Consider the following 18,677-nt stretch of genomic DNA (forward strand, 5'->3'; position numbering starts at 1 on the left):
GGACTCCAGTCATGTTGTGCCTGACTGGGACTGGGGTCTGTTCGAAATAAATACATAATTGGAATTTAATAATTTTTGATAAGGCCCAAATATTTTTTCTCGGCCGACCGTCACATTTATTAGTTGAGTCATTGTTGAGATTTAGTCGGGTTACGTTAGACACATTTTTATTTTGATAAATACTTTTTGTTAATAATAATTGATAATAGTTACGTCCACTATTTAGATTTTAACGTGAGGCAAGGTATTAGCATCAGTCTAACCTCTCTTTGTTCCCAAGCTAATAGAATTTCTCCAAATGCTTACGGCTGATAATATTGTGTGCCTTGCTTCCTGGTAAGAAGATATTGTAACGAGGTATGTACTCAGGACTTATTATTCAAGTATAAGATTGTGTATCGACGGCCACCGAACCGTTCTTTGTTGTACATACTTTTTATTTAAATTCCTTCGTTTTCATGTAGAGTTGAAAATGAATCTTTGTCGAAAATACAATTAAGACAAATGAAATTACACAGTTTCTGTGACAGTGTACCTTTAATGCGGCATTTTCTCACTGTATTGCCTTACTTATTCGTTGCGGAAAGCACTAGCTCTGGGGATACCGGTACTATCTACCAACTTATATATTTAATAAGCTGTGCATTTTCTCGCGGCCCAAGTCTCTACACCAAAGGGAACAAAATCAAAAGAGAAACACAAAAATAATATTAAAATAATTTTCCCGTCCCTTTGTTTGTTGGCAATGAAAATGTGAGTCCGTTGACCAATCATATTCACGGTACACGGCGTCTTTTCGTCTTTTGTTTGACCTTTCAGATAATTCAAATATTAATAATAAACTACGTCATTCATACGTTTTTACACCTCGATCGTGCGCCCTAAAAAACAATGAATAGAAGTAAGAAAGCCGGAAAGGCCTTTACCCGTGAAGGTGTTTCGACCAACAGTACTGGTGGAAGCTAGGATATTAGGATAACAAGAAAAAAATATATATTCAACATTGGAAATAAAAGGGGTTTTATTTATTTTTTGACAATAAAGATTAGGTTGTTAAGATTTCTTAATTTTTCTAGACTTTTGAAGAAGCTATGAATCCGTATGTCAAAACTGTTTTAGGTTAGACAAAAGGTTATTTATTAAACTCTTTAGGTTAAATTTCATACTATTATGTAGTTTTTTACTGTATACGTTAACGATGTATGTGTGAAGAAAATTAAAAAAAAATGAAATTGTTTGCAATAAACGTCATTATCGTAATATTACTAAGATCACATATTAATCATAGTTAATTAATTCAATAATGTAAGTATCGCAAAGCCAGCATTATACATATGTCGCATTAAAGTAGATAAATAAATTAATTAATTAATTTTCGATCTTTATCGATATTCAATCAAGTCGCTAAAGTTCCGTCAGACAAATGAGTGAACGAAACGTTTAACGAGTTTCCTAAACGTTCCTAGGCAAAAAGACTAACCTAACCATTTACAATAAAGCAAAACCCGGAATATCCAAGCTCTCAGTTCTTCACGATCACACCGAAATAACATTAACAAATGAAATAATCATGGCCGAGTCTAGTTTTACATAGTTAATCAACTCACTGGCTTTCGGTCAGACAGATAGTTAAACGTTTTTGACGCTGCTTTATTTAAATCCAAGTGCTACCGACTTGATTGAATATCGATCTTAATTAACTGTCTAGAGATTCAATTAACTCTCTGATTTAACTACTTTACTGTTACAGATACACAAGGACAAATCTTTTTTTTAGTTTTCTATTTGTAGTTTTTTAATAATAATTATGTAGCTTAAGAATGTTGTAAAAATCTAATGAATATCATTGAATTATAAGTAAACTCTTTAATACATAAAGATTTATAATCAGTTCTCTGCTTCCTTCGAAATGACAAATATTAAAAAAATGTGGTCTGTGGACTCAAATTTAGTCTATACTTGTCAAAGTTAAACATAATATCTACTATGGATTAAAAATATCGCTCAACGCTCAACTTATTGAATTGATATTATGTTTAGTAAATAACCGGTCCAAATAAATTTACCAAAACATAACGAAAGCCAAAATATAATCGTGCCAGCGTGCGATAGAAAGAATCGTTCTTGACTTAAACTATGTGAAAAACTAAAAATTAAAAGGAAGGAAAACCAAAATAATAGATGCTGACAACACGCTAGAACTTAAAAAAAGGGCAGGGCACGTTATACAGATGGAATGGAATGACCCAAAAGGACAAAGAAAAATTTGCAGATTGGGAAGCAGAAAATTGAAGAATTGGCAAAAAATAAAATAGGGTGGAAAAAGATGGGAGCCCTTACGCTGGACGCATTTTAGCTCAATAAAATTGTATATTATATTTAAGACGTTAACAAATAAGGGTTAATTTTATAATAAATAAACTAGGATGATACTCTTTGTACATCTGAATTCCAAAACTTATTGGGTCATACTTCAATAACAGACCGCGCAAGTTTATTGTCAGTGTCTAGGGAAGCCGGTCATTGACTAATGCTTATCTTTCGCCAATCATTGGTACCCTTTTGGACCCTGAATCACTTCGCATTGCCATCAGCCTACGCTTAGGAGTGCCCATATTATATTGGCGTCTGACTCCAGAGCTAGTGCCCTCCTCACTAAAACGTAGTATTGCAACTTAGCAAGGAAATACTGTATTAAAAGTCTGCCACTACTACAGAGAGTACCAAGGTTTTAAATAAATAAAAATTGTGTTCAAATAAATAAAAATAAAATCTATGAGGACCTTACATATAATCCATTATTATCGACACGAGGGCTTCACTACAAAACCGGTCCCTGTGATTTCACTTTCCTAACAAAATAATAGACGTAACTCTGACGTAAGGTGTTAGCGAGAATTCTATCACATTAATAAATCAATTAATTACAATACCTAGAGGTTAAGTTACTTTGGCAGTCAATAGATAATTGAAAAATGTCCCGAAAAGCAAAAAACAAATGGTCAAAATGGTTTTCGTCACTTTACTATACTTTTTGACAGTAAACTAACGTTTATAGAAGAAGTACCGAGAAGAGAAGATCAAACGAGATATAAAGATTAAATAACTCAGTAGGGGCTACAATTTTTTTAGTTCAGGGTATCAGATTTATGTATGTTCTTATGATCATTTGTCAATCTAATTCGCAAGTAGATGATCGGTTTTCTGTGTCTGACACACGCCTTCAACTTTGTAGGTCTAAGGCAAATCGGCCTCGAGGCCTCACGATGGTCTCCTTCACCGTTCGAGTGAATGTTAAATGCGCACATGGACAGAAAGGGGGGGGGGGCGGGGTCGAACCTGAACATGGGAGTTGCACGCTGTAGCTACTAGGCCAACACTGCTACTTAGAGGTTCCAAAAATCAAAACATAAGAGTACAGTTCTATGTGCAGATTAATACCGACTGAGTTTCATCATCAGACGTCGAGGCAGAATATGAAAATCCACACGTATCACCCCCATATTCCACAACTGAGCGTTTCTTAAGGCAGTTCTTGACTCGACCCATGTGGAACCAATTGCCCACTGAAGTGTTTCCACACCAATTCGACTAAGGGTCCTTCAAAGAGCGGCAGCAAGGCGTCACACTCACGTGCCATGCGTCCATGGGCGGTATACTTAACATCAGGTAAGCCTCCTGCCCGTTGGCTAACGTTCCATAATACAATGCCGCTCCGACTCGAGCGTTTCCAAAATGATTCATCGGGCATCTTCTTTTCTCCATTGGCATGTCAAAAAAGGATTACCAACATACAAAACTAGGTTAGAGCACTATAAGATTGTCCTAAATTTATTGATATATCGTTTACGCTTAAGATATTTGTGAATAAGGTTGATTGCTCTAGGCTTTTAACTAAATTTCATCCAATTAAAACATTCCGATTTGTCCCGCTCAAAAGAACGCGTTCTGGCCAAAATTTCAATATTCATACTGAGTATTCTGATTAACAAGCTAGGCCTGGACATCCATAGTTGCTCCACTTACCCTTTTCCTTGATGTATTTTATTTACATATTTATTTTCAACACACAAATAACACTTTCTTTGGTTACTTTTACTTTTGTGTTTATTGCATGTACGACTATCGTTTTATTGTGATTATTTTAGGAACGACTACAATGTACTGTTAGTCTAAAGTATTATTTTCATGTAAGTGACATTTTTGTCTTTTTTGAGAAATTAAGTATTTAAACCTCAACCTATTATATTATTCATAACCTACATAATAATAATAATAATGAATAAGAAGAAATTAAAACAGATTTAAAAGTTTCGGTCGCCATGACTGTGTGTGTGACCTTTAACGCAGCATTTCCTCTCTATATTAGGATACTTATTCGTTGAGCCAGGAAAGCACCAGCTCTGAGGTCACCGGTACTATCGACCAGGCGCCTTAAATCTTTAGTAGCGACTGTGCACTTGAATTTTTATATTCTTTAAGTCAATGTTTTTTATCCTCTTCATCATTGCTTTATACCAATGTATCAGTGTGTGGGCAAGCTTTTGTATATACCTATTTAAAAAAATATTTATGTAACGAAGTTTTAAATATATATTAATTTTAACTGATGTCTGATTTTAATGTTGAATTTAATCTTATTTAATCTTATATTTATCTGTATCGTTAAACTGTCCTGTAATTATATAAAACAAATATTATTATCTGTTGTGCTTAATTAATGTGTTTTTTTGCTCCTTTTCCGTCGGTAACAATCGTCCATTTAATTATTACATATCTAGGCAATGAACTGTGCGACAGTACAGTAGTTGAATATTTAACCTACCACAGACATAAGAATATAGAATAGACTTCTAGCTTTGGGATTTGGAGAAACATACTAAAATATCACATACATATTTATTTTTTTATACTTTGTTACCATAATATACATAATTATACAAACAAAAAGTAAGTAGGTTACTAAGTTATTAGGCAACAGGCGGCATTATCGCTAACAAGCGATTTCCTCCAGGCAACCCTAACATGGGGGAATAAAATAAAACACCTACAGAGGGTAAAGTACAAAAAGTGCATAATTAAGTAACAAAAAAAAACTCAAAATAACATGCAACTATAACTAAAATTAAATAAATTAAAATCCAAAGAAAAAAAATAAATAATAACATGTATAAACAGACATGTAACAGCGCTGCCAAAGGTTAATTAACTCACAATTAATGTATATAAGTAGTAGCTAATTACGAGGTAGAAGAAAAATGATCCAAAAGAAGACTTTTAAATAAATTTAGAGACTGAACTCGTCTGATATCAATTGGTAAGGAACATAGAGGTTAAGCAAAGATGGAGTTAGACTTTGACAGTTCCACTTTAAATAAAAAACAAATTAAGTTTTCATTTATTTATAAATTATTAAATATAGCTTATAATATTGTAATGTACAGAGCTTAACCATACTTAACTAATAACTAGAATTAAATTATTATATTGCGAATCTATAACGTATACATCTAAATGTGACAGTTCTATTCGTCTTTGAGCTGTCAACTATGCCAAACGTCAAGAAAATATAGTTTGACAGATACAGGTCAAATCTACGCCCACAATTTACACGAAATTTGTCTACTCATTTATTTACAACTTAACTTACTAGATGTAGTAAAATATAGTTAGTGTACTGAAATCAAAGGTTTCACTGACTTTATGGCTAATTTTTATATTTGTTTATGATGTATTGCGAACTAGACAAGGTCTTCCTTTTATACTACAACAATAATAATTACTAAAAGTGTGCCATACAAAAATCTAATAAAAAAATAAAAAAATATTTGCAAACAGTCAAGTGACATCTATTTAAACTAAGAAATAATTAGTTAAATGGTAAAATATGGCGACAGACTTCCTTAATCTGAAAATATATTATTTTTTTACAAAAAATGCCGGTCATAACAATAAAAATTCTGTATGAAACAATTACAAGTAATTGTTTAAATTACCATAATCTGCAATATTAAATGCTGTATATTCAGTAGTATATATAGTATATGTAATGCTGTAGAGTTAGGTGGCGGGAAAACGTCATAGATAATATGTTTTGTTTCTACAGGTAATTTACACTTACTGTAATGAAGTATATACCACGTACACACATACAAAAATAAGGGATTGTTTGAAGATCATGAAATTTATTTGGCGGGAAAATAATATTTTCATTTGTGAGGATGTCAAATGCAATATAGACATAACTTAGTCGTATTATAATTATAATAAAAAACAAAAAGAAATTAGGAATCTTAATTAGGTATAACTATCTATTTGTTAGGTTAAACTTAATATTTCTTTGAAGACATTATTAAAGTTACAAATGCCAAAGTCCATTGTTTTCGAAAGTTTTAAAAAGTCGAAATGAGAATCTTATTTTCTGAAATAATTTGGTGTATTGTTAATGGACATAAAACATAACAAAAACCTATGATGATGCTAAGAAAATCGGATTCACAATGGCGGCATTTTACGCTGTCTATGGCAACCTTACTATAGTCTATACCTACATGACGTCATCACCCTCGGGTCTGTGCCTCTGGAGCACAGCTAACCTCTGCTGCGTCACTTCGAGATGGTGTTTCCTCCACTTTATACGTCGATTTTGAAACCATACTTTAACCTGGAAGTATATTCAGTGAATAAAAATATATAAAATAAAAAGTCAGTTATTTTACATTAAACTCACACTAACAATATACAATGTCTCGTAATGCAGTCACTGACAGAAAAAAAATACGCTGAAAGGTACAGAGCACGTACATCAAACGTGGATGATAGATTACAAATGCAGATTTTTTTAATGACAATTGTTGTCTCATGTCATCCTTGAAATGTCAAGTCACAGATATAAAGTAAATGAAATCTAAGAAATAGACGCATAAATCTTTCGAAAATCTACTAATAATATTAACGCACTTGCGAGCCTTCAGTCAAGGTGTCCATGGGCAGCGGTATCACTAAACATCAGACGAGCCTCCTGCCCGTTTGCCCGCTGTTACAGATTAAAGAAAAAATATATCAAGTTACCTGTGCTTCGGTGAGTTGCAGAGCATGCGCAAGATACAGTCGTTCAGGCCCCACCATATATTGCTGCCGTTCAAACTCCGCTTCCAGACGTTCCAACTGCTCTGGGGTGAAGATCGTACGAATACGCTTGCTTCTGCCAGATCTGTAATTTAGGTTGTGAACCGACTTCAAAAAAACTAAGTTTAGATAAAACCTCCTCCGTCCGTGGACGGACTTGGACAATCAAGGAGTCAAATGATTCGGATTTTCAGCGTCCTATAGAGATAGTTTTGTAATCACATCGATAGGTAACATTCACGCACCGCGTCTTTGTGTTACCAGCTGCCAGTAGGGGCATTTCCAAACCGATACGGCGTGAAGACCTCTTCAAGAAAAGAGAGTCCCTAATAGTCGGTAACACACCCGCTAGCCCTCGGCGTTGCAGGTGACAATGGGCGGTGTATTCGATTCCCGGTTGAGAACCAGTGTATTTTCTTTGCACTCATTTAACATTCGCTCGAACGGTAAAGGAAAACATCGTGGGGTATCGTGCCTTAGATCTAGAAAGTCGATGGTGTGTGCCAGGCACAGGAGGCTGATCACCTACTTGCCTATTAGATTGACATATGATCATCATGAATGGTTGTACCACCACGGATTTATTTTTTCATTTTATTTATAGTTAACAGATTTCGCGGAAACTAAAGGTCGTGTAACTCAAGCATATTCCAATAAGAAACAGTTCTAATTGCATCTAAATCAGTTCAGTTTTATCTTTACTAGGCTGGCCTGGAAGAGATCGCTTGTTATAAGGCCCTAATAATATTAAAACGAATACAAGCAGGTCCTAGCAGATCCGACATACAAATCAAATCATCAAACATACGGCTAGACTGATGTTTTGACTGATAAACTTTTAGTTTTTGTTAACGTTTGTTTTATGTACAGGGTTCTAAGCTTTCACCAAGCACCAATTGTCAGCCAAATCGATTCAGCCGCTCTTGAGTTAAAAACAGTTTAACTAAGACGACTTTCTTTTATATGGAGATGTAACTAAGTTTTAATTAGAGTTTTTTTTAATTAATCTTTGTATACATATTCCCTAGTCACGGGACACATTTGGTGGCAATACTCACCCATTGGAACTCGATATGGAGTGAGTTCGGGATCCCTTTAGCTGCGTCACCTGCGGCCTTAGCTCCGCCCTGGAATTATCTGCAACATAAAATGTAACCATTATTACTAAATACGTTATTCATCAATTCATTTAATAAAACTAAAACTAAACAGAAACTTAAATCTAACTTTGTATGACTCAAATTTGGCGATTAAAAACCATGGCGGAGAGTTTCTTGCCAGTTCTTCTTGCCCGCTCTAAGCTCTTGACTTGCAAGCTTTTAGTAAATGTAAATTTACAATTTATTCAACTTATTTTCTGACGTTCATAATACCTATTTATGACAGAAGATATTTTGACTTTGACTCATTAAGAGCGTGATTCACAAAATAACGGTTAGTAGGAAGATTGTTGCAAAATATATCAATATTTTATTATCAATAGTTTATTAATCTTAGTTATTTTCTTAGTTACGTATTCTTTCAAGTGCTGATTTAGCAAGTTTGACCACAAATTTCTCCGAAACTAAAAGTAACACCGAACACTTTGCATCACAGTTTCATCAAAATCCTTTGTTTTTGAGATATACATTATAGCTGGTACTGTTGTCAGGGAAAGTGTTGTTTTTAATATAACTGGGCGAACGGGCAGGAAGCTCACCTGATGTTAAGTGATACTGCCGCTCAATGCCAGAGGGCTCGCAAGTTGCCTTTCAAGTAATGCTCTTTTCTTATGGACCCCAAATGACATTAGTTTGGAAATACTTTAGTGAACAATTGGTTCCACATGGGGCACGATCAAACCTGCTTAAATAACGGTCAGTTGTGGAACGACAGAACGAGGTCGTACGGGAAGTATTTCGTGTTCTCCCTCGCCGTCCCATGATGAAACTCAGTCGGTATTAATCCGAACAAGTAAATTTATTTATTTTTAACAAAACAAAATTGTTAATATTTATAAACCATCCGCATTTCAATAAACAATTACAAAAATACTATTTCTTAGAAAAAAGGAACTGACATGTAGCAGACCTTTTGTCAGTTCACTCGATGGACAATTAAAAGCTATCAATCTATGCATCAATTATTTCCAGAAATTGTGTGGCCGGCCTAGGCACTGGAGGACTGCCGGATTGTTTTCCTTTCCACGAAACCACTTTATTAGATACCTGGATATCGATTCTTTTGGTACCTCTCCATTACTGGAGGTTATCCATCAGCCTCGTGAAGCATGTCCTGTGTTAGAATCAGCAACTCTTCAGCAGTCGCAATATACATCCACTCCATATGAATTTACCCATTATAATTAATTGTAGAAGGTGGTAGCGGTCGTGGCACAGCCCGTGTCCCAGGTAGGTAACAATCCTTCGCTTAATATTCAGCAAAGCAAATTTTTTCGTTCTAACTATTACCAGCTGCCGAAAATGCCCATCAATAGCATTATGTAATAGCTACCTTCCCAGAAGTTATAGATCACTGCCGTGTAATGCTTTCACGGGGAAGGTGATAATTTTTTTAAAGGTAAGGTATACATATACCGTGGACGGCTTCTGGTTGTTATTGTTATTACATCATGCTAATTAATATGACATTTGCATGCCTATTTTTATAATAAATTAATCGAAATGTATCAGTTTCTTTGCAAATAAACGATTTATTGAAGTGAAACTTCTTTATCGGCGTTGGAAAAAATTTACCGTCACATTTTTACGTTACGCGCCATCTTTTTCTTGTCCCTACCACGGTTGATTAGAAAAGATTCGAAGCCATTAACCAATACCCAATAATAATAACAATGATAGTAATGAGGTAAAATGAAATAATTGTATTATTTGTATTCATGTCTATGAATAAGAGCCTGTTGGATAAACTTTATCTATTTTAACTTTATTTAACCAATTTCTGTAAAGTTGCATATAGTAGATCATTTTCCGAAAAATAAAGTCAAAGAGGTTTCACTACTTACGTGTGTACACTCACACATTTTTTAATTAACTTAGACTTATATTATTGATTAGTCTTTTAATGAACAACTCGTAAGAAATGTCAAATATTTCAGACCTTATAATTCGAGTCGAGTATACTTATGTTCGCTATTGTTTATAGTACAATCCAAAGGTGTTAAAGTGGCATTGAACGGGGATTATTATTGTACCAAGTACCATGATACATATTTGTCACAGCTACGCTTCTAAAGTACCTCTGTAGTGACATTACTGGGGTAAATATATTAAAAAGGGTCCGAGATCCGAGACTAATTGTGCATTTGATTATTTGCGTCGCCTCTAAACGGTTAACAATGTCTCACCGTAGCAAAACAATAGATCTAAATTCATCCGTCTCAGCCGAGTTGATTTGTATTTAGCTATTTCTTGTACCAAATAGGATTTGTCAACAAAAACTACGTGTTTGCCAAACTTTCTAACTGTCATCTGTCATCTAACTTCATTGATATACTCCTCATACCTCAACATTTGATGTGGCTAGCCTAGTTTCAATATAACTATTTACTAATGTAGTATATAATAAATAGATAAATGCAACCTTTTCCGGTCTGGGCCTCCAATTTCTGTATCTGTTTCATGATCATTTGTCATCCTATGCCTGACACACACTGTCTACTTTTTGGGTCTAAGGCAGGCAGATATCCTTACTATGTTTTCCGTCACCGATGTTTTGGTTAGATGTTAAATGAGCACATAGAAAGTCTATTGGTGCAGCTGAAGATTACCTTACGACCTCAGGGATGAGAGTCACCACTAGGCCAACTACATGGCATCTTTTCATGCAACACGCGCACACATTTGTTTCGTCTTTCACAAACACATTACGTAGTCATCATAATATATTCATATATTTGTTTATTTTTCTTTTTTTTTAAACCAATTGTGTTGGTTGATTTAAAGAAGAGCGAAGCTTCCCTGTCACAGGTCTCCGACTTACTAGGGAGGCCTCAATCTGAATTCTATTGTACATATATCTGAACAAATAAATAATTTAGTCCATAATAATAAATATTTTTGAGTTCGAGAATTTCAATGCAAAATGAAAAATATCTACTTTTACTATTAGTTTATAAATTCTTTATTTAAGACTTTATTTCGGCTCCAGGACTTCGTCAACTATCGTCACCGTATTCTGGGTATCTACTGGAGAAGATGTCCAACTTTGGGAGCGCTACCGAGAAATTCCGATTAGCCACGATCAAGCAAGTGGAAATGGATAGGCCATACACGAAAAGACTCCAATCATCCATGGAAGGTGGAAGCCTGGCCATCTCAACCTGGCGTCGTACAGTTGCAGATGAGGCAAAAAGACACAGAAAGGCTTGGAGCCAGGTGAAATTTTAATTATAGAATTACTGAGAGACAAATTCAAGGATATTATTATAATTACCTTTCCCTTGCAACTTATTTATGAAAATATTATTTTACTAGAATAGAACATACGCACAATGTTAATACTCGGAACAAACGCATGCTGCAATTTCCCCGTGGACCATCTAAATTTTCTGGGAAAAAAGAGGCTCTTTATCTCTGCCTTTAAATAAATTATAGAAATGTATTAAAGACATTGCTGTGTCAAAATGCTTACTATAAAGTTGACGATGATCTATGTGATAAAAGGGCCTGGGACTAGTACTAGACAGGCTACTTCTAATATATTTGTGATATTTGTTTCCCAATAAGTGTTGTTCACTATTTTGTATGATGATTTGCTATTTTAAAAGAGTACCGAGAGTGTTTTTCGCCGGCTTCTTCTCTCGACCTTCATCCTCTGTCTTCTTTGCCGTTGAGTAATTGTGTCTACCTATTCAAATTTAATGACGTGGAATGAGGCATGAATGACGGCCTCTGCTGAAGAAGAGCTATTTTCATTTTTCAAAATTATACCTATACACGAGAAAGTGCAACTAGGATTATTAAATGAAAACTACTTTACGAATTTCTATTACCCAAATACAATAACTTATATGGGAAAAAAACATTAGATTACATAATTCCAAATTTAATAAACTCGATACCAGCTACACTTCTTACTAATATAACAAGAAACAATATTAAATTTAAATTAAAAAAATACTACATAAGTCAAACGATTATAAATTATGCATAACAAAAATTATGCTATATACGTCATTAAAACATATTCGAATATAGGAACTCAAAATTCACATACAGGGAATGAGAATTCTCGACAAGAACAGGTCTCGCATCGGCTATCTATGGTGCGTCAGTGTTTAGATTTGTTTATGACGTTTTACGTGCAATTTTAATGGTTTGATTGTTATAAATTTACAGTTTATATGTTACATATATAGCGTGTGTATATATGTATATATATAGATGTTAATGATTTAAATATGTTCGACGTCCTGGTGGATAGAAAAACTGTGTACAGTTTGTGTCTCCACCACACCAACTTCCTTTATATTAAGAACACTTATACAATAAAATAAATAAATAAATATAGCAATACATAGAAAGGAAAATTTTGTAAGAAGGTTAGTATGATTAATAAAGTTAAAGTGGCGGCGTCCATGCGTTGGGTTGTCACTTTGCCTAAAATATGGCTTGGGGGCCGATGGCTGACCATGCATGATACTCGTGAACGGGTGCTACTTGTGGTGACTGGTCGGACTTGAATTCGTGTAAGCGGTGATGTTAGTTAATTCGACTATGTATTTGCGTGTTTTCCCAAGAAAATCTAAGTGCGTGCTCCTATTTCACCATCCTACTGTTAGAGGATCTTTGACAGTCCGAAACAAATCTTTGTTTTTAATTTATTTTATAGTATTGCTCCTTACAAACGTTGTATAAAACCGAGTGGCGGAGAGTTTATTGGCAGTTCTTCTCTTCCGTTCTACGTCCTTGATTTGAGAAGTGGCAAATGTAAAATTAGAAGCATTTAATGTATATATCTTTTTTTGACGTTCATAAGTGTACATTGTGTTACCTATATGAATATATTATTTTTGACTTAAATATTTAATACAAATAAACTAGGTCAATGAAGTCACGTTAGAGATTTAGAGTAACTTAAAATAGTAGTTACTAGTTACCTAGTTTGTTGCACGCAAGTGCAGTGCAAAGCTTTCCTTAAAAAAAATGTTTTTGAACTGTTTCTGTGTATTTTGAAATTCGACCAGATTACAGTATGACATTCTAAAATAAAAAGTTTTGTTAAGAGAACGTTTGAAGACGAGCTTAATACAAAACCTAGTATTTTATTAGTCTTCTTGGCAACCGTTTAATCAGCCCACTACCGAATATATCAGGCTCATTTTGAACAGTGGGAATGAACATGAGACGACTATGATAATGTTTTGTATTTGACTATCAATGCGTTTATGATGTTTAAAAAACTATGATTTGTTTTATAGTGATACTGAGACTAGCCACCGAGACATTACTCTATTTAGAAATTATTAATCATAAGGTATATAAATATAATAAGTTTAGTTTCAATTCATACAAAAAAGGAACTTTAGCGAATGATTTTTTCGAAATAAACGATAATTATAATCACAGTTGTGTATCGCGCAGCCCGCACATAACCCGCCCATAAGCCGCACACAATATTTGCCCGCCCGCCTTGACTTGCTTAAGCTATTGCAGAATATGGTTAAAAGGAGTATTAAGAATATCCATTGCGTGAAATCACCTGCATCATGAGCACACCTTCACGTACATAGCCTCACTCTCACACCATCAAACAACACAGCCGAAGTAGGTAGTACTTAGTTCAATGTATTTCATAATTTTTATAGAGTTTTTCCTTTCGTAAATGATTGAACCTTTTTGTATTATGTATTCCATCTTTATTTATATCTTTAATATTGTTTTTTGTTATAAATAATTTATGTTAGGTGTAAAATTACGAATATATAATAAATAACGAAAAACATTGTGTTAGTTTAAAGTTTAATCAGGTGATGTGTCTAATTACTGCAAAAAATCACACATAAGTGTTTATTTAAATAACGAGGATGAAATTGTATGTCTATTATTATATTTAATTGTTTTTACTTGGTTTATTAAAGAGTTTTCCCCTAGGTTTAAAAAAAAACTTTAAAAATGAGTTTTCGCTTCGCGTATTCGTCACTGTTGTGTTCAATGTTTTATGTCTGTTGTGTAAGAAAATAAATACCTTGCCGCAGCGCCGGAACACCAATCCTACAGAAACCGTCATTGATCCTCTGCACATCATGTCCCGAATACAAATAGTTCTCCAGGTGCTTCTGATTCTGTTGCAGCCTCTCCTGTACACTCAAATTCATCACATCCTTTTCGGACTTCGTGAGGCCCAATATCGCCGCGATGGTGAACGATTTCCCACCTAAATTTCCATTCTTCCCGCTCAAATCCACACCAAACGTGTCTTCCTCCTCCAGGGAGACAGATGTGGACCTATCGTTTTCATATTTGTCTTCGTTCTCGTACGTAATCCGATCCAAATTCTGCTGATACAGCAGATCAGTTAGATTTGGGAAACGACTTTCCATTTTACACACATAATAACAGTCCATTAAATAATTATATTGACAGCGCAAAGGTGGTTGTGGTTATGACGATTTTAAATTAAATGGAGGCGGGGCGGTGGAGGAAAAATGACAGGGATCTCAATTGAGGGCCGTTTGAGGGTGGAGGGTCTCGTGATTGGCCGAGGGCGCGCCTGCGCCAAGGGGCGGGGTCAGGTTTGGTGGGAGGCTCTGTGATTTGCGGTCGGGAATCTTTGATTGATGCAGGGACGGATTGTGCAACTGGCTCAAACATCATTCCAAAAAATATGATTCAAACACGATAATTATAATAACATTTACATAAATAAGTGAGGGCCAGCCGTGAATCCCGAATAATACCATAAATATAATTGAATTACTTTAATCAAACTATTACATTTATTTAACTTAATTTAATGTGATAATTGAATAATAAATATATAATGTAAGTGCGTGCTCCTATTTCACCAAGCATCCTGCTGATGTCATGTGGAACATGGTGTGATAGTTGCAGCTCCTTACAAACGTTGTGTAATACTAAAAAAACTTGGCGATTAAAAAGTGCTTATTGCACATTGTGTTACCAATATGAATAAATGATTTTGATTTTGAATAAATAAATAAATATTATTACATACTAATTTATGTAATAATATTTATGCCTAATGGCCGAGTATACACAATTTGGACAATGGAAACACTGGTACTTACCAGAGCTACACATAAAAGTGTGTACGATGTTTTTAGTTATTATTGCATTATTGTATGAAATGTCATAATAAAGCTTTTTTAATTCCATTTAAATGTTAGTCGCCTCTTGGGTAAAGGCCACCTTTCCAGAGGCCAATAGTCAATCAAATAACAAATATACAATGAACAATCCGGCCCTGGACGGCCCCCACCGGGTGATCAGTGGGGGTGGGGTCCGTCTGTGAAACAATTTAATTTAATAATCTGCCACTTAAGCGTAACTCGAAATATTGGATAAGCTTTAAATAGTATATCAATATGCTTTCATAGCTTTAAACTAAGCGCTTGCTCGCGGCTTTGCTCGTTTTTTCTTCTACCTATAATAATAAAACAGTGTTGGCTTAGAAGCTTCAGCTTGAGATCGTAGGTTCGATCCTTTTATGTGCTCTAATCGACTTCATATGTGCGCAAGCTGAACTATGCCCACCAGTAAATTGGTTATTTGCTAATTTGGAGCATATGATAACTAAATAAATCAGCTTTTTGTGCCGTCCACTTTTTGGGTTTAAGACAAGCCGGTTCCTCACGATGTTTGTTCAGGTTTTATTTCAACATTAAGCTGACACGTCACACGGAGGTGCGATACACCAACAGCTCGTTTAGAATATTGTTTTATAACAATAAATCATATTTGAATATAGCTCTGTCTTATTCTCGCTTCATCTCAAAATGGCAAAGACTCCTTCAAGCCCTCAATTATCGTGGTGATGCCCGATAGCTTTGAGATATGACCACCTAGAACCTTTGATCCTACCCGTAGGGCTCTTTATACTTATTTATATTACCACTATTTACGTTAGACGTACCCTAACGCATAAATAGTGATTATTTAGGGCTTAGGGCCCCTGGGGCTGTTAGGTTCTTAGGTCTCATACATTTACAGCACCTTTTTCTTTACCGTAGAAGTGACTGCTCCAACTGGTGTTTGACTCACCCATCACAAACAATGTAATACTCCAGAGGCTTTACAACCCTAAGTATTGGCTTCAGATTGCATAGTTTTTTTGATCATTTAATAGACAAGTAGGTGATCATTCGGTCTTGTTTGACTTCACTGTAGGAGTAGTGATAAATGTCTACATAGAATATTGGCGCAAGTAGATATATATATATATATTACTTTGTAACTTAATTGCCTACGACCCACATGGGACGGTTGGATCATTGTCCAATTGACTTTTGCCAGGCCGCTACATATTTTTACGCACTTCTGGAAGAAGCTAGGCTGGCTTAATTAGTCAGGACTTCAACACAACGGACCAAATGGACGTCGAAGTGCGGAAATGGAGTTCATACATACAAAATACTAAAAGAAATTGTAGCATAAGATTCAGATACAAGAGAAGAAATAAAAGATTCGGTGGTGACATACAGCGAAACAAAGCTCTGAAGAATCCGCAAGAACGGTCACAGAAGAACACGAGGAAATAATGATTCCTGTGCCACCCAGCATGCGATTTAGTTCGCACACGTGTTTCGTTACACTTATGAACACATGCTTGCAAATATATCATACTCAAAGTTAGTGGCGCTACAATCTTTTTAGGTCTGGACCTCAGATTTTTGTAACTGTTTCATGCTCATTTGTCAATCTAATGGGCATGTATGTGATGAGCCTCCTGGGCGTAACACACGCCGTCAACTTTTTGTAGCAAGCCAGCTTCCTCGCGATGTTTTTCTTGACCGTTCGAGCGAATGTTTAATGCACACAGACAGAACGTCCATTGGTGAACACTTCCAAGGATCGAACCTTGGACTTCAGGAATGAGAATCGCACGCTGAAGCCACTAGGCCACACCCAGACATATATCTCAGTATATCGTAGTTACCTGAATGTTATCTTGGTTTAGCCGGAGGTCTAAAAAAAGCTCTTAAAACACTTTAATTAAAATAAAGATTATTATTTTATTACAAAAGCTCGATGCTGTCTAGGTAAAGCTTACTTGTAAAAGTCTAGATTTTTTCTAAGTAAGTTATGTTAAAAGTCTTCATTACGCCGAGTAAGTACAATTTGACATCATGTACACATACATACAGATCAAACATACACACATACAGTGAAAAACTATAAACTCCTCAAATCAAATCTAGCCTATGGAACACTTACGTATAGTACAGGCAGGAGGCTCAACTGATAATAAGTGATAACACCGCCCATGGACACTCAAATTGCCAAAAGGCTCGCAAGTGCGTTCCCGGCCTCTAAAGAATTGGTACGCTCTTTGACGGACCCTATTTCGAATTGGTTCGGAAAGACTAATTATAACTTTCCTTCCAAATACCGCTGAAATTAAACGACACTGGATATGTCAACGCCCAGTAGCTAGCAGGTAGCTTAGCTTAGCTTAGTTAGCTGCTTCTAGTAGTGTCTTCGAAGACATTAGTTGCGAAGAAGCTATTTTTGTGTTAGTACCAAGGCCAAATGCATTAGACAGCTCTTAACCTGCTCAATGTTTAAATAGAGATTTTAGTATGTAAAGTTTTGGTATAAGCATTGGAATGCTTGACATACATAATGACGTTCAGTTTCACGGTCATTAGTAAGGCTAAATTAGCCACTTTTAAATTAGACTTTGCTTCAATCCGGACTTCATAATGGCCTCACATGGAATACTGTTTTCACCTCTGGGCGACAGCTCCCCAGTACCAGCGCCTTCCACTACTTAGCCGTATTCTATAAAGAGCGGTTCGAATCGTCGAAGACCACTTTCCGAGCGCCTTGACCCCTTGGCGTCGCGTAGATGTGGGGTGTCGTCATCATCTAACGAATTTACGTATAGAGTGTCCATGGGCGGGTATAACTTAAAATCAGATTCCAGCCCGTTTGCTATTAATTTTTTTTTAGTAAATACTTAGTAATTCTAATAAATCTTATTTTATTTTTCGACGGTGACCTTTCTCCAATTAAACATTCCTTTTAAAAATCTTCTCCATAACTCCATAACACTACTACGTTATCATCTTCAAATTTGTTCTCATCACTAACCTTTTGGTTTATATTATAACTTACGCCTACGGGACGCACATAAAGGGCAGTTATCGCAACCCATGGTCACCCAATATTAGTAGGTGCGTTGCCGGCCTTTTTAGTAGGAGTACACTTAAACTTTGAATAGTTGGAGGTCGTATCCCTCAGGGGAGAAGCCTTGCCTTGCAAAACGGACTGTGGAAGACTTCCACCTTGCTGGTGATGGTGATCAAATTTTCAATTGATACGGCTCGTACGGTGTTGAAACCAGCCAGGAGGAATCAACCCAAA

At 35.4% G+C, this 18,677-nt stretch overlaps 1 protein-coding gene across 1 annotated transcript; it reads right to left on the reverse strand.

The window, feature by feature from the left end:
• Positions 1-6,547: 6,547 nt before the first annotated feature.
• Positions 6,548-14,671, reverse strand: LOC123718182 (homeobox protein vent1-like). The gene is made up of 4 exons (XM_045674623.1): positions 14,317-14,671; positions 8,187-8,265; positions 7,072-7,213; positions 6,548-6,664 (listed from the first exon to the last, which is right to left on the reverse strand). The coding sequence occupies exons 1-4, from the start codon at positions 14,669-14,671 to the stop codon at positions 6,548-6,550; spliced, it is 693 nt and encodes a 230-aa protein (XP_045530579.1).
• Between the last annotated feature and the right edge of the window lie 4,006 nt (positions 14,672-18,677).

Source organism: Pieris brassicae, chromosome 14, assembly GCF_905147105.1.
Source record: "Pieris brassicae chromosome 14, ilPieBrab1.1, whole genome shotgun sequence".
Taxonomy (NCBI): domain Eukaryota; kingdom Metazoa; phylum Arthropoda; class Insecta; order Lepidoptera; family Pieridae; genus Pieris; species Pieris brassicae.

Excerpts from the sequence above, each read along its gene's own strand:
- LOC123718182 (XM_045674623.1), bottom strand. The coding sequence starts at position 14,671 with ATGGAAAGTCGTTTCCCAAATCTAACTGATCTGCTGTATCAGCAGAAT. Across the intron at positions 8,266-14,316 it reads TGTTCCGGCGCTGCGGCAAG|ATAATTCCAGGGCGGAGCTA; the intron begins GTATTTATTTTC and ends TTTATGTTGCAG. Across the intron at positions 6,665-7,071 it reads TGCAACTCACCGAAGCACAG|GTTAAAGTATGGTTTCAAAA; the intron begins GTAACTTGATAT and ends ATATACTTCCAG.